The 16,651-nt window shown below is 34.1% G+C and overlaps 1 protein-coding gene and 1 long non-coding RNA gene across 2 annotated transcripts; both read right to left on the bottom strand.

The window, feature by feature from the left end:
• Nucleotides 1-142: 142 nt before the first annotated feature.
• LOC146730272 (uncharacterized) lies at nt 143-7,271 on the bottom strand. The gene is made up of 7 exons (XR_014927391.1): nt 6,900-7,271; nt 6,491-6,536; nt 5,770-5,817; nt 2,885-2,940; nt 2,233-2,372; nt 756-803; nt 143-420 (listed from the first exon to the last, which is right to left on the bottom strand). It is a non-coding gene; the product is annotated as an uncharacterized LOC146730272 (long non-coding RNA).
• A 4,717-nt stretch (nt 7,272-11,988) lies between these two features.
• On the bottom strand, nt 11,989-15,678 carry LOC144364066 (cadherin-6-like). Its single transcript, XM_085493535.1, has 6 exons — nt 15,603-15,678; nt 15,270-15,398; nt 15,047-15,111; nt 14,341-14,584; nt 13,200-13,439; nt 11,989-12,546 (listed from the first exon to the last, which is right to left on the bottom strand). The coding sequence occupies exons 2-6, from the start codon at nt 15,315-15,317 to the stop codon at nt 12,523-12,525; spliced, it is 621 nt and encodes a 206-aa protein (XP_085349661.1). The 5' UTR covers nt 15,318-15,398; nt 15,603-15,678; the 3' UTR covers nt 11,989-12,522.
• Between the last annotated feature and the right edge of the window lie 973 nt (nt 15,679-16,651).

Consider the following 16,651-nt stretch of genomic DNA (forward strand, 5'->3'; position numbering starts at 1 on the left):
GTACGTGGTTATATCATGAAATGAAATATGATTGATCTAGAAATATCTGTTATCACTGACCGGAAGAGAGGGGTATTCTCCAGTCTACCGTTGCAGCATGAACCCCTTGACCATGAACTGTCAAACTACCACTTTTGCACTACAGTGTTAAACTACGTCTTGGTCTGGAATTTCAAGCTACAATCCTAATCCAGACTACCAATAGAATACTCAATTTGAAAAAAATCAATTCAAAGTATCATGCTCGTGATTTCCGACAACGTATGATTGTCATAGGAGATACCTGTTATATTATCTTACATTACAAACAGACTGATTGCACCTTACCTCGTTTAATTTGGTAAAATAAATGTCTTTGTTAAATACAGGAGGAATATCGTTGACGTCATATATGTCAATAATCAAAGTAAACTCGTTTGACTAAAAAAGAAACAGAACCAACACGACACAAATGAAATCGTTCATTAATTTACGCTAATATCTATAGTTTTTATGTAAACTCACACAATAATAATATAAAATATGCCACATATTCAACAGAAACTTGAAGGATATTGTAAAATCATATACGTGTTTGTTGTATATCATTTGCATCAAGTTACAAGTGAGAATAGCATCATAATGATCGACTCTTCTCATGCATATTGGGAAATAGGCAGTAAAGGAAGCACCGAGTAGCGAAGAAACATGTCTCAATATATAAGGGGTACCAGCGGCTAAAACACAACAAAGGGAATACACGTATTTAAACTTACCGGGTTGGGTTGACAACCAATTTTCAAGGTAACACGGTCTGCCTCACACTGTAAAGAAATTGATAATCTTGAACTTACAGGAGGCACAAACACAAATATATTAATACGAAAATTGCAAATCGGTAAACGCGGTCACACGTCCTCGAAAAAGACAGCTTGAAATAACGTCTGCACAATGAATAGATGGACATGCGCAATTTAAATACCCAACATCACAAACAACGTGTAGAGAATAACTCTGCACACAAATAAAACCTAGTATACTGATGACGTGAACACCGACTTACGAACTGCCTCGGGAACAAATGCTTCCACCATGCAGTGAATATCACCTAATTGCATCTAACGATGAAACATGAGATTCAAAAACACAACACAACAAATGCGCCTTCCCACTGTAAGCAGACACACTCCGTTATGCCACAAAACCATGACATAATGTACTATATACATGTTATATGCAGCATAGTAAGTTTAGTGTTTAAAGAATTTATAAGTCAGAAATTCTCCATTTGCCACAAAATACATACCAAATATAAAAAAAAAATTCTGTTTGAATAAAAATAAAAGTTGATAGCCAACCCACGTGATGAATCATACTATGTCTTGACTATATTTCCTCAAAAACTGTATCACATTAGGGGACATGAACATTGATACCAGCGTGAACGGTTCAACAATTGGCAGATATATTGAACTTTTGAACAGTTATAATTTTGCACAAATAATTAATACTCCAACTCGAGCCACCTCAGATTCCCAAAGAGTTATCGACCATATTCTTACTAATATCTCCAGTTATTTCTTGAAAAGGCCGGCGAATTCTCTGGTTTCGATTTCACAGCGACACTTCATTCTTTATAAATCATCATTTGTATATACAAATATTTGTATGTGTATATGTTACACTTAAAATTTCCTCGAAAAATGCTCGAACGAAATGACTTGTGTTGTAAAGATCAATACCCAATCAATTAGAATATTTTTTTTTTATTATGACCGCTCAAGTGATATATTACTATTTTACATTAATGCCACTTAAATAATCTAGTCACTAAACGAAAACATTCGCGAATTCCCTTTTCCGTTGGCTGATTTGGGTTATATCTCTTATTAAATTATTACTACAAACGGAGTAAGAAATATAATAATAAAGATTTTTACAAAAAAAAACCCAGAAATATGTAATCAGGCAGTACAGGATTGTATTCGACCTCTGCTACCACTCATCCATAAGATCATCAGTATGCCTTCATGCATACTTTGCTTATACCGTAGCTATACAGAGAATCTTTGGAATGCATTAGGGAGGGTGTCATATGCTGATTAACCAACACTGATGATGATCAAAATAATAAATAAAGCCTTTCTAAAATGAGCAACATAAGAAGTCCCACTGCATCACTAGAGCGAAGGTATACTGCTATCGATATAGATCATATTCTGTATAATTCATAATTGGAGTGTTCAAACTTACATTATTTTCCAGATCGTACACCTTTCCCCACTCAACATATATGTCGTCAATGACAAACAATTCGTTATAATCAGTGCCATCTAATATTTCAAATGAGGTAGCATCGCTGCTGACATTTAACAAGTCATAAATAATAGTTCCTGAAAAAATAATGTTCGTTAGAATAATAAAGAACTTGCATTACGGCCTCTGTAGAAAACAGAATATTCAGTTCCTTAAAACAACGTGATTACAATCGCGTGAATCATGGAATATATTATTAACAGCTAACATATGCATGAATTTTACAATATTAACCAAACATAAAGAAGCAGTTAATTGATTTACTGATAAACATGAATATTTCACAATCATGAATTGACACAACAATCAGTTAAAAGTGTGTCGCTGAACAAATATTTTTCGAAAAACGTAACAGGTTTTGCAACAAAACAGGAACCTCGTCCATCGCACTCTGGAGTTTTGACACTGCAAATTACGGCGGACACTCAAGTGTGACTGTTACGTGGCACAAATCATGGTTAAAAAGAATACAATAGAGCAAGTGACCAATATGTGTAACGGATGGATACCAAGTGCCATCTTTTGACAATGCTACAAGAACGGGTTTCAGTGTCGTTTATTATTGCTAAGACACTTAAAAATGTCTTACCTACAGGTTCCTCTTCATACTCGGCTTCATAACCAGTGTCAAGTTCAAAGGTTCTCCTAATGAATGGTGTGATAATACTATATTAATACAGCTGTTTTCGACAACTGAATTACCGTTTCATCAACATTTTCACTCATACGTAGAATGAATATATAAAGCTCGATAAACACATTCCAAAATACCACACATGAAGGTGTGACAATAAAATTAAGTGTCGAAACATTTTGGACGATTGTAATTGATATCACATATCGCATAACACAACCTTTACTTTTTGTGATGTTCTATGGTCTCACCAATGAAAACATGATTACACCCCTTTTATCTCTTTTTGTACTTCTGGCGAATGAAGTTAACAATCATTTCGTTGCATGAACGTGGTTAGTAAGCCAATTTAAGGCGTGACAAATAGCGATCGTGACACATTTTACCCCTTTAAGCGTTACGGTGATACGCGCCCATTTTCAAGTTTAACATTTGGTTTTAAAACATTTATTGTTGCGAGGAGATACTGATGCCAGATTTGAAAGTGAAATTGTAAAGGAAAATTAAGTGAGATGCGAATGAATTCTATGGACTATGGGCATCCACGGGGGGGGGGGGGTATTGGGTGTGATGGAGTGTTGGTTCACTTACTATATTGTTTTAAGGTGTATACTTCTATAATATCATTAATAATGTTGCTAAATTTTGATTTGAAATATATTTCATTTAATATTCCGCCTATCATGAATTCAAATTCTTTCATCTTTAATAGGATCGTTCATAAAACCGTACAATCGGCAGTTAGGCAAGTGGACGTTCTCCGGAATAATTTGCAATAATTAATTAAATCACGATGTGATGTGTTTTTTACGTAACGCGGATTCAAGGCGAACCGTCTCGTACTAGGAAAAACACCCACGATTGGACATGACACGCCCAAAATTAGACGGAAGTTGCAACCAATCAAGTGATCAATTTTAACGTTATTTCATGGCGAATGTCGATAATTTATTATATAAGTTTATTAAAAAAATACGCTCATCATTTTTTTTACTTTAAATTTTACCACTCATCGAAAACTAACTGACTGTCCCAAGATCTATTTTTACACTTTTGATTAGGGCGGCTGTGAGAGGCTATTACATACACCGAAATCGCAAAATTGCCCCACATTTTAAATTTTGAAATGCTATGCCACGATTAAGAGACGATGAATGAGACAGAAGGGAGGATGGCGAGGCGTATACTAGTTAGCCAACCCTGCAACAAAACAGGGTCACAAAAGATGTATTTATTTATTTATTTATTATCATGTACAGATAATTCTATCACTCCGTCGATGAGGGCGCAGTGACCCCGCTTATTGCCATAAACGTGGAAAAGCTCAAGGAGTCAAAGGGGTTTATTCTGTAATATTTATTATCGTGACAAATAACACACACATGATTGATCACCCATAGTTCCCTATTCTGTGTTCATAATTTATATCAAAGATTAGGGCTGCTTATTTTGCAATATTTAAATTTTGAGACACTTTCTGAAGGACAAAACGGGCGGTATTGATATTATATTTGTAGTGTTGTATTTGTAACAGCAAATTAATGCGCAAATAAATAAATAAATTACCAATTTAGCCACCCGTGTAAAATATTATTATACGCCCACCATACATATTACACTATAACTTACAAGGAAGGAGCCTAATACAAGCAGAATTATTTTGGGAATCTTTGAATATATAAAGTACAATATAGAGTCATCTATCAATAAATCATCTATATACGGTTGAATATCACACGATGTATTTTTTATAACGCACAGTGGTCTAGAAGGGATGGTCACCTCTTTATATATACAAAATAATTATTCTACAAATAACCTGAAACAAGAATAGGTTACTAGACAGAGACATATCATTTTTATAGTTAAATCAATAGTAATCCTTTTGAAATCCAATTGGGGAAATTTATAATTGAGGGAAAAAATCATAACCTCACAATTCACTTGACTACTTAAAATATATTATTGCGCAATTTGTTTACGCTGACCATTATATGAATTTAATTCTGTATGGGCATTCTGTCCACGTATATAATAACCTCTGATCTTCTTTTAAATATAAACTCAGATTTTTAGAGATCCTTGGTCCATGTTATTCTGGGTATTTGAGTGATAGTAAGGTGAACAAACAGATTTTTTGTTAAACAAACATAGTAGACGTGATGTACAGTGCCTCGCACTTATGTACATATTTACATATTGGTCTAAAAAAGGAAGGACCATAAAACATTCAATTTTGGATTTTACACCTTTAAAAACACAACAGATACTTCAATCGCACACTTTTCCATTTCAAATATTGTATAAAATATTTATATTTGCATTATGTACACCATATGTGAAACCGGGTAAACATATTAAAAAAACAGTAAATAAGTTTAAGTTCAAGACTAACTTCGATGCGCATATGTACATTAATATATATATGTCAGTTTGTGTACTAACCTTGAACAAAAACGGAAACGAGGAAGGACAGAAGAATAGTAATACAATAATATTGGATAGTATAATTTGAATCAATTTGGGAAAGAAAATTACATGGGTGGATAATCACCATGCGTATATATATATATATATATATATATATATATATATATATATATATATATATATATATATATATACGATGTTTTATTGAATTCAGTTCTTGCATTCACGAGAAGCGAAAGGTTGATATGATTTAACGTTATGACTATTTTATTTGGTTTGTACTAATTGTGCATTGTGATATCGGACATAGACCATGAACGCATGCTTGGTCAGACTCACAGACTATATCTCTAATTTGACAACTCAGAGTAATAAGAATAAGGAAATGGTAGAATTTAATGTCCACATACCTTGTCGTGCTAAAAGAACTAGTAGGAGCAGATATATAAATTGATTACCTAGAAACAACAATATGTTCACGTTATCAAAGAAAATATGTATGTTAATAATGTAAGTATTTCAAATACTATATCTAATTCAAAATTATAATGATGCATTTGATTATACGGCTTGACACTATGAATAGTTCAAACATCTCTCCACTGATAAAATATCATAATGTTACAAATACTGGATATATAAACATGTATTATGTATTGTAATAGGAATACAAATTTAATATGTATTTTTTCGAAATAATTGGCATTTGTTTTTTTTTTCAATCTTTCGATTATTTTGTTGTATTTTTAAAAATCAATGAAACAAATTTCAAAGACTTTCGCGTAGTCTAATAATCTCAAGACATTCCCGCACGGCGAATCAGGCTGTGACCCTCCACTCAACTAAATGTGTTCAGAGTGTTCTTTTTTTAATATTAACCCTAGCATTCTGTAATTGAATGTAAACTGAAATGTCCCGACTCGAGTGCATATTACTTGATATTGCAGATTTGAATTTACAAATCAAATGATGTACCTTTTCAAATTAAATTAATGTCGAATCGAAGTGGAGGAAATAAGGGGTTATATAAATAAAATCCCAAGTAACAATGAAGTGACACTCCACTCACTAAATGAGTTCAGGACATTATAACTTTATCAAGTATACACTGATGTTATTTATTTTACTTACAACTGAAAATATGACAGCAACTGCTTCCCAAAAACTTCATTTTGATCTACAAATATATAATAAAACATTATTCGACTGTAATGTCCGGCATTGAAATAACAGTGAGCCGGATGACTCAAAACTACTTATTCAAATATAAGCAACTGCGCAACCCAGTCACGTGATTCAGAAGGAAGAGTTTTTGTCGAACTTATTAGCTGGGTCATATACAGTATAATACTTTGATACAGATATAAAATTCAAACCGGAGATTTAAAACGAAACCTAAAATATACGTGCACATGACAACCTACATATTATTGGCATGGCATGTGATATTACTTCCGCATTTACTTCATACTCGTATACACAATGTTATAGAATGGCGTTATAACAATGGAGCACATACAGTTAATGCATTATAACTTACCTCTGACGCCGCCACACACCGGCCACCCGCGGCTAATGATTTCTTTCTTTAGATAACAGTATATATCGCGTAGCTACCGACTACATTTAACATTAGTCCACTCACGAAATGAGATAGGTAAATTTTTACCAAAGATCCGAGTGTTCAGGTAAAAGAAAGCCGCTAAAATACCAGACTTCTGGTTAGAACGACTCTGCGACACACCTATATAATATGGCTACCTTCACTGCAGTGTTGCTGTGCGTATCATAGTAAAACATTAGTAGTTAGTTAACAATTAACAAACTAGCAAATAATTGATCCCAAAACAAACTAAACAAACGTGACGTCGCTATTATTGATCATAATGTCCAGCACCATTGCCTCAGCTCAAATGCAATGCGAGGTTGACCCACATTGTGACGAGGTCAAACGTTGCAGAAGTCGACACAGGATTTCAACCAAATTAAGTTTGTGTAAATAAAGTTGAAATGTACACTCCTCTACATTGTTATGCAAGTGCATTCAATAAGGACTTTACAGGTCAATAAATTCATACAATGGAGAAACGTGGAAAAACAAGCCTATTTGCGTTCTACTTGAAAATTATAATTTCAGTCAAATAAAACATGTATCTCGTATATAGTATATGTCTTGGATTTAAACTGGAGTAGTACCATAGCCGAATCATACAGCGTAGCGTGCGTCAGTGTTTAAAAATGTAAAGCGGCATATTGCAAGTTGCTATAAATTTACTTCTCACAACGTCACGCCAATGTAAGTCGGAGCCACGTCTTTGTATGGTGCATGACTGCCATAACAAGCATCACATTATATATTATATAATTATATATTATACCTTTGTTTTATACGACCCTATCTTTGTAACAATTTCAGACGTCTGCATACCTACGAAAACCTCTAAATTACATTAATTCTGACGCCAAGGTTCGTTATTTCGTCCGCTACTACCGCTCATCGAGTCACAGGTTGACTACGTGCGTATTAGTCAACTTATCTGTCTAATAGTTTGCCGTCTCTCCTCGAAACTGCACAAAGAGCGTCGCCTTTATTTAACTGTTGGAGCTCAACGTCACAAATACATTAAACTAAAAAAAATGTCAGTACATACAACAAGTAAGTTATTGGCAAAGCAATAATCAGAAGAAATGAGATCTACTGTAAACGGTTCCACCACTAATTATATGCGAGGAGATAATATGTTAACGTTGGTTGTTAGGCATCAAGGACAATATTAATAGCATACTACGTTGCTATACTTGTATGTACATGTACGGGCAAAATTACACCATATTTTTAAAACATTATATCCAATTTACTATATTATTTTGATATTCATTGAAAACAAGTGTGGAGTTCTAAACACATTAAATAATTTAAAAGTTTGGATCTTTATAAGTAGAAGCAATCATTCATTCTCCTGGACTGGCGCACTTTGATCCCTACCCAGTGTTGTATCAGATCTATATTTACCGGAGCGTGCCCTTCGTAGCGCACATTCCATTCCTATCTACTTGTGTCGAGACATATTCAAATAGCTGTAAACGTACTAGGTCCACATGACCATTGACCTTAACGGTAGTTTTCGACAATCATTACCTACTTCTAGTCTGACTATATATTATGTAAAGTACCTACCTACGTGTACTAAAGCATGTACATTACCAACGCTCAAGTGAACTGTGTAAGTTTCATATATTGTGTCGATCCACTTGACAAAGTGACGGTTTCTGTTATTAATGTTTTATTGAGTAAAGCTAGTACGAACAATAATCTGTCAATATCATATTTTAAAATATTTTTTTTATTTATTTGTCATTACTGTTTTACAAGCTCAAATATTTGCATACACAGTGTATCGTGAATGAGGGCGCCTGACTGTCAGTGACTTTGTAGAACCAGTAATACATAACTAGAATTAGGTGGCGCTGTCTTATAACTACAATACGTAATTATAGACTCCATAGAAATGACAACCTTTTTTCACTGTCACTGGATTTGTATTTGCATACTACATGCCACCGAATTTAACATATATTGTTATGTACTACATCGTGATACCGAGTCAGGTTATATTTTTTTCCATTAATGTGAAATGAGTATACCATGTTTTATTGATAACCCCAATACAAAATACATCATACAAAAATCAGAATAATATTGCATTTCATAGCAGCCATTTAATACGAAAAAACATGTATTCCAATATAAATAAACATATGACCAAGATACTATCCAAACGAAGAATAATATTGGTGATATACAAGAACAATTAGGTCATCGGCAATTATTCATGAAATTGATTTTTTTTACTTTTCTCAGTATATTATTACATGTGCTGTACTGCTGCCATGCTTCCTTATCAATATGAATCGAATGAAAGTTACAAAACAGTGCAACAATAAATTTCAGCAAAATTTTGCGATGAAAAAATTCTGTTGGAAAAGTTTCCTTTGAAACTTGAACTTTCATACAAAGCTGGGTTGATCGGTACATAAATGTGTTGGTCTTCATGTCACAGAATAAATCTTCCTCTGCTGCAATGCCTTAAGTCAACCATACCAGTACCTGAAACAAACTGATGATCAATGTTGTTGCATATTTAATTGTGAAGGTAATTACCACTTCCTCCACATTAATGTAATTCAGTGAATAAGCATTCCACGCACAAAATATTTGATAGAGGTATACACAAAGTGAATACAAAGTAAAGTCTCCCGAAAATCAAGATTGATAACTCTCTTAATCACTACATTGAAATTTAGCCATGACCAAATCTAAAAGGACACAATACAAAGATGCAATTAGTCATTGACGTGGTCATATGTACAAAATAGATGGGTCATAGTAAATAGAAGCCTCAATCATATATATATATATATATATATATATCGTTTCTGGTAGACAAGAAAAATGCCGTTAAATGCAGTCAACACTGTATCTTGCAAAAGGCCTTTCAGATTTCAAAACATTCGGTCCATTGAGACTGAAATCAGGTCATTCTAATTAACCCTAGGTTTGAATGACAATGGCTCTTAGATGCATAATTTTAAAATTATTTAGGCCAGACTTTTATTATCCCTTGTTTCGCGACCCCGCCGAATGAACAGGAGCCGAAAATGAAATAAAAATAAAATTTTATTTCAGCGTGATTTCTCGCGCCCGCCGACTTGTAAGCGCAAAAAATGCTAAAAAATATTATTTTTATCTTCATTTTTTTACCGACCGCCGCATAACAAATCCAAGTTGCATTTTCGTGGGAGTATCATGATCAAAGTACCGAAGTCTCGCGCAGAAGAGAAACAAGGTTATACATGGGATAAAATGTTATTTCATTTCTTCTCTCCGATCAATGATCTCACTTACAATTTTATTGAGAATCACAGAAATCTAATGGAAAATGAGAATTAATTTTATTTATTTTTCCGCCCTCCTCAAAAAAATTGCCTTTTGAAAACTCGAGAAACAAGGAATAAAAAAAGTCCGGCCTTAATAACGTCACATAAGTAAAACCTCTTACCAAAATCCCTGAAATACTGTTATCTTTGTGAATCTCGCTAGGCACGACGTGAAATAATGTTGACCAACAATAACAGTTATAGCATGTCCAAAAACAGTACACATGAAAATAAAATCAACATGGTAATCAGTTGTCCGCTCTGTGTCAAAAACCAACTGACTTTCATTGGTAACACATATCATATGTGATGTTCATATCAAGTTTGAATCGGCTCAGGCATGCCAATAAAGAGTTGAGGACAAGTTCTAATTTACTGCCAAATCAAATCTGACCAAAATACATGAAGGTGTATCTAAGAAATAGTCATTTGGAATCAGATCGCGAAATAAATTAACATGCATCAGTAACCCACTGTCAATACAATGTTGATATTTAACGAAATTGACCCAAACATACCTTAAAAATAGATGATGACATGCTTACATGTTGATTGTCAGTTTTTTGGGACCAAAATGACCTCCAGTCAGTCAAAGAAAATAACAATTGACGTGAATATGTCTCCGATTATGACCTGATTCTCTACCAACTTAGAACATAATCGGTCCAGTCATGTCTGAGAAATGATGTCAGATTGACGCACGGACCGACGGATGGATGCATGAACTCGCGGGTAGGCTGAACACAGAACATAAATCCGGAAACTAATAACACAAATATCACCGACCAACTTATTACTTACTTATCACCATGCGTGACCCTGTGAAACGTTCCACCGACACGAAGTGAGCAACGGTAAAATGTATGATAACATATTAGATGTAAATGATATTAAAATGTAGTGCAAAAAATGTGCAGTGCGAATGCGATAAATGGATGATAAAAATGAGGTTGGGAGACGCGAATGTACTACACATAACCACATTGGTTACATATTGGGTACTATAATTGTAATATATAAACTTTTATCAACGTTTTTTTTTTTACAATTTAATAATTAAGTTAAAAGAAATCAAGTATTAACCCTGATCGAGCAGAATCCCAAATTTTAGACATTTTCTAACCGAACACAATTTTCATTAAAAGGCCCACCCTTATATATTCACTGAATCATTGCATTCATACTGCATTGTGACCACAGTTTAACAGGAATTTATTTACAGAATTAAATTATGTACAGATTTATATGAATTAATTATGAATTAAAAAGGGCACTTTAAAACCACTTTGTACACACTGATAGCCAAAAATATAATTACTAGTAACCCTAACAGTTCATGTCTTTGCAAAACAAGTGAATAAGAATATTTCTAATTAGATTGGACACTATCTATAGGAACTATCATTTTTTGTTATTTAGACGAAATTTGAAATATTGTTTGGAATACAATTATAATACTATCACGGGGAATCTCTTCTCCTCTGAGGTTCTCCACACGTGTCAGGGGGAAATATCGTCTGGTCTCTATATCTCGTTTGCTTGAGGTACCGGACCGGGAACGTCACTTAAACTCTACAGTCAAATAGACGCACACAACGAAATACGTTTAAATAGCTAGTTTGTGGCCACGTCGAAAACGCCTCGTCGGGGTCTCTCCCCAGCACTTCCCAATACTCTCTCACCTCGTGGAGTTCTCTCTCTCTCTCCCTGTGACCAATGACTTGGTCTGTTTATTACATATCAAAACTTAACCAATTACAAAGCAGTTAAAAGACTCTAAGGCGTGGCCTTCACACATTCAACTTGCACATAGCCAATCAAACTAAGTACTGGACACGTCATATTTTTTGATTAATCGTCCACTATATTACTAACTGCGAATACCCAACTGTGAGAAACAGCGGTCCGGATAGCAACGGTTATATCGTAATTAGTTCCAAATCATTGAGTCTAGTTCCGTCCAGGACCTCGCATGAGCCTAAATGATGACAGATATAACACAGCCATTCACTAGTAATCAGCTAAATAAGTCGATCAACAGATACGCGAAAACAAATCCATGACAATACCCTGATGAAATATATCTGATGAAATTGAAGCTCAACAATTTAACACATGATTTATGAATTGTTTTCCACACTTTGTGCATTTAGGCAGCCGCCATCTTTGATTCATGAATATAGTTCACAAAGCTGCAGATTTCGTACCTGTAAACCATTTTCCTATCAAGAACATGTACCGGATAATTGCTGAAAATAAAAACAGAAATTTAAATATTCCAAACTTAATTCAACCTTGGATAGTGACATTTTCCCGAAAATGTTCAATTGAGCATAAATCAATGTTATCACAACCTAATCTAAAACCTGCATCAAAATAAAGAATATGTTTGTTTACAGATACGAGGATTTGCCATTTAATTGGTTGCATCACATCACACAATTATTTTTAGAGTCATTGCATTGTAACAGGAGTATGGAGACGACCAAATATGAAAAAAATATGTAAGTGGGACAAGCTTTAACAGGTAGGTATACATCACATAACGTAACACATATACAATATACAGGGTTGCCATTCAAAATATTCCATATATTTGTGCTTGTTGAACCTAATAATCCTCGCAGCTAGGCGAAATTAAACATCAGTTTACATCATTATTGTTGTTTTGAAACGACCCACATTAGTGTCACACATTAAATTTTGCAAAAGTGTTTCTTTTCTGTTTGCGAGGATGTTTTATCAATTAAAACATCTTTTAATGCATGTATTCAAAATCAATATTTACTAAATGTTAAATGTTGAACAGATATTTTTAGATTGTGATATTGAATAATCTTATTGCAAATAAAAATTAAAACAAAGATGCGGGGGCTTATAGATACAAGTAAAAGTAACTAACCATTAATTTGACTGTAATATTTGTTGTACCATTGACAATATCATCAGATGCATAAGGTATCTCATTATATGCTTCTATCTTCACTGTCAGCCTCTCCCCCACATCCTCTATTGCCACGAACGATGTAATATACACATCACCAGTCGTCTTATCCACATCAAAGTATTCATAGTCTGTACCATGTTCACTAACAACGGCGTATCTCACAACAGCATTTTCATCTGCATCAATGTCATTAGCCTAAGTGATAAGAATAATGTGTGTGTATTGATGTACACTGACAGGCACCAATCATAGATACTGGATAGCATTACCAAAAATGCCACAAAGTTTACACTACACATATATATATATATATATATATATATATATATATATATATATATATGTATGTATGTATGTAGGTAAGGGGAACAGTGGATTTCACTGATACAGATATCATATTATTTATTAACCAGAAAACAGATCGCTTGCCAAATTAAAGTGACATCAGTGTTGCCAGAATAAAAACAGTATGGTGGTACCCCCACAGTGATTTGTTTTACTGTCACACTGGTCTGACACCACCACAGCAATTATCGTGACTGCCACAATGCAATTTCCACTGTGCCATTGCTGACTTTTTAAATCAAATTGACAAGTTGCTGAAAACTTGAAACCTTAGTTGTAACAGTTTTGTATGTCAATAAGTTTGTATCAGAATATGTTAATCATCACAATTCTGTTTGGGATAATTATGCAAAGAATATGCAAATGCATGCAAAGTAGAAAACTACACATGTACGCAAGTTTCCTAACTACCAGTAACATCACCAAAATACAACCTTGCAATTTTGGCACTGACAGTCATACACAACACTATATACAATATCAAGGTTTCATAATAAGGGGATATGCATGTGATATCACAAGAACTAACCAAAGGTCACTTACAAAATCGCATGACAAATGCAAATGCAGAGTGACCTGGTAAATGTTCATCAAGGACTGTGTTGCTAGCATCCTAGTACATATTCACAAGAAGTGCTTCGTCCTCAGAAACACGCAGAAATATGTCACTGTACATAGACATCAAAGTTAGATATACCATCTTATAAATCATTGGTAATACTTATGTATGGACGAGTCTTCATATAATTACCTTCACAGTAATGACAAAAATGTCTGATGTCTGCTCCGGTACAGTTGCTTTATATGATTCTGATTCAAACACTGGTGGATTGTCGTTGATATCGATAAGTGTAACTGTTACATAAGTCTGTCCGGAACGAGGACTTTTACCATGATCCACAGCAAGAATATATACCTCATACGTATCCTGTTCTTCTCTGTCAAACGCTCTTAGAGTTGTCACTTCACCGGTTGCGCCATCAACTGTGAACTCACTGAAATGAAATCCAAGCGCTTCTTATTATTCGTCTATTCGGAGGTCAACAGGTAACTAATGAATTCACTCCATATATGTTGTGAATTTTGCAATATCCTGTGGTATACCCGCCTTCGGTGGGGGTGGGGGTGGGGGTTATTGCATAAATATATTACACTGTTTTGCTAACAAAGTATCAATATTGGTATTAGCTTACCATTACTAATATTTGTACTATAATTATTTATATTCCGTTTACAAAACAATGAGCTATATTGCAATATTTCTGGTTAGGTTGCTTTTTTGTTCACAGCAAGCACCAGCCGGTTCTCACCAAGTGTCGTAAAGACTGTGCTCTTTCGTTTTTTATCACCGAACGCCTTGAGTGGTTTCACACTCGATGCATGCGCACAAAAACATAGAAGCTATAATAAATTAATAGTACATACAGTTACCCATTTAGGCAACGTAATATACTCACTTAGACAGTCTGTCAACAATTGTATAGGTCCATTCTGCATTTGTTCCGTCGTCTTCGTCTGTGGCCTGTAAAACAAAACAAAACGATACAAATTTAAACTAAGGCAGTGTGTTTGTAATTTGTCACATGGAACGGTAATAAATTAAGATTCAAAATAATGGATATGAATAATAATTATGTTAATACGAATACCATCAAATTGAAATAATTGTTTATCACATACCGTCACGTACGTAATCATTACACCTCCTGCTTCCTCCTCTAGAATCATTACACTGGAGTCGTTCGCAGTAATTACAGGGTTATTGTCATTAACGTCAGTAACTGTGACTAAGAGGAAGGTTGTGTCATTCTGAAAATAAATACATGCCACAGATCTACTAAACTATAACGAGAAAAAAACGACGTATGTTCAAGACTAAAGCTTGTGCACGTTTTACTCCTTGTACATGTTTACTGATTGGTTAGAATGTTAGGTGTCTGGACCCGAATTTTACTGGGGTATTTACTAACTTCATTTGTTATATATAATAGAATTGAAAATGATAATACGTACGTGATTTGGATTCTCGTCACGTACACATAACGTTAAATTGTGGTAGGTCTTATTCTCCCGGTCTAGTAAGTCTATTAGAGAAACCTCGCCTCTGTAATTACAAAGCAGTTATATTGTTATTGCATTACCAGCTCGAAAAAACAAGCACTATGCGTAAACAATGCACTCCGGTAATTCACTTTCTAATTCCTAGCACATTTGTCGGGTTAGTGGAATTATACTTCTAATTATTAAGAAATATAATCGCTGCAGTATTGACTATAATAATGTATTTTCTGTAACAAACAAATAATTCCCATATAATAATAATGTTGCCTATCATCATATTGAACATTCTGCAAATTCTCTTAATTAGTCAACTATTGTTTGAACAATTATACATGACATCGTTTTTTAGCTAGTATGTTAAATTAGTTTCGTTACATTTTTTTCTCAAATTGTTTAGTGCATTGATCTAAACTGAAATGTTGCTATAATGTGTATTGAAACATATAGTTAGATATGTGTACGGAAATTAGAAGTATAAAAAGTCTCAAGTAATGTTAAAGTGTTCCATTACTCACGTGGATGATGAAATGTGAAAGAGTCCATCAGTCGTCTCTGATAAACCATCCTCAAATGTAAAAGTGAGATTATCACCATCTGCATCGACAGCCTAGTAAAATTAAATAACATGTGATGTTGAATGAAAGGCCAAGAGTTTGAGTAAATAGCTTATATCAGTCAAAACTGGTAGTGAAATACATATACGGAATTGTATTTACCATCAATCACAATACTTGATACTAACCATTGCTTGATACACGGATGCACCGATCAGAGCGCCCTCACTGATGCTTGCAGTGTACGGGTCATTAAGAAAGATAGGCACGTCTTCATTGACATTGATGATATTGACAAACACATCAGCAATATTGGATCTATAATACAATCAAATTGCAGTCGAATTAAACTGGCTATGACATTGGGTAGTTTTTTTTGATAAAGGGGCACTCCAAACAACGAATCGATTGAAACTCTCATATACACCTATAAACATTTTTATTTAT

This window comes from Saccoglossus kowalevskii, chromosome 19 (genome assembly GCF_978046115.1).
Source record: "Saccoglossus kowalevskii chromosome 19, keSacKowa6.1, whole genome shotgun sequence".
In the NCBI taxonomy this organism is placed as follows: Eukaryota; Metazoa; Hemichordata; class Enteropneusta; family Harrimaniidae; genus Saccoglossus; species Saccoglossus kowalevskii.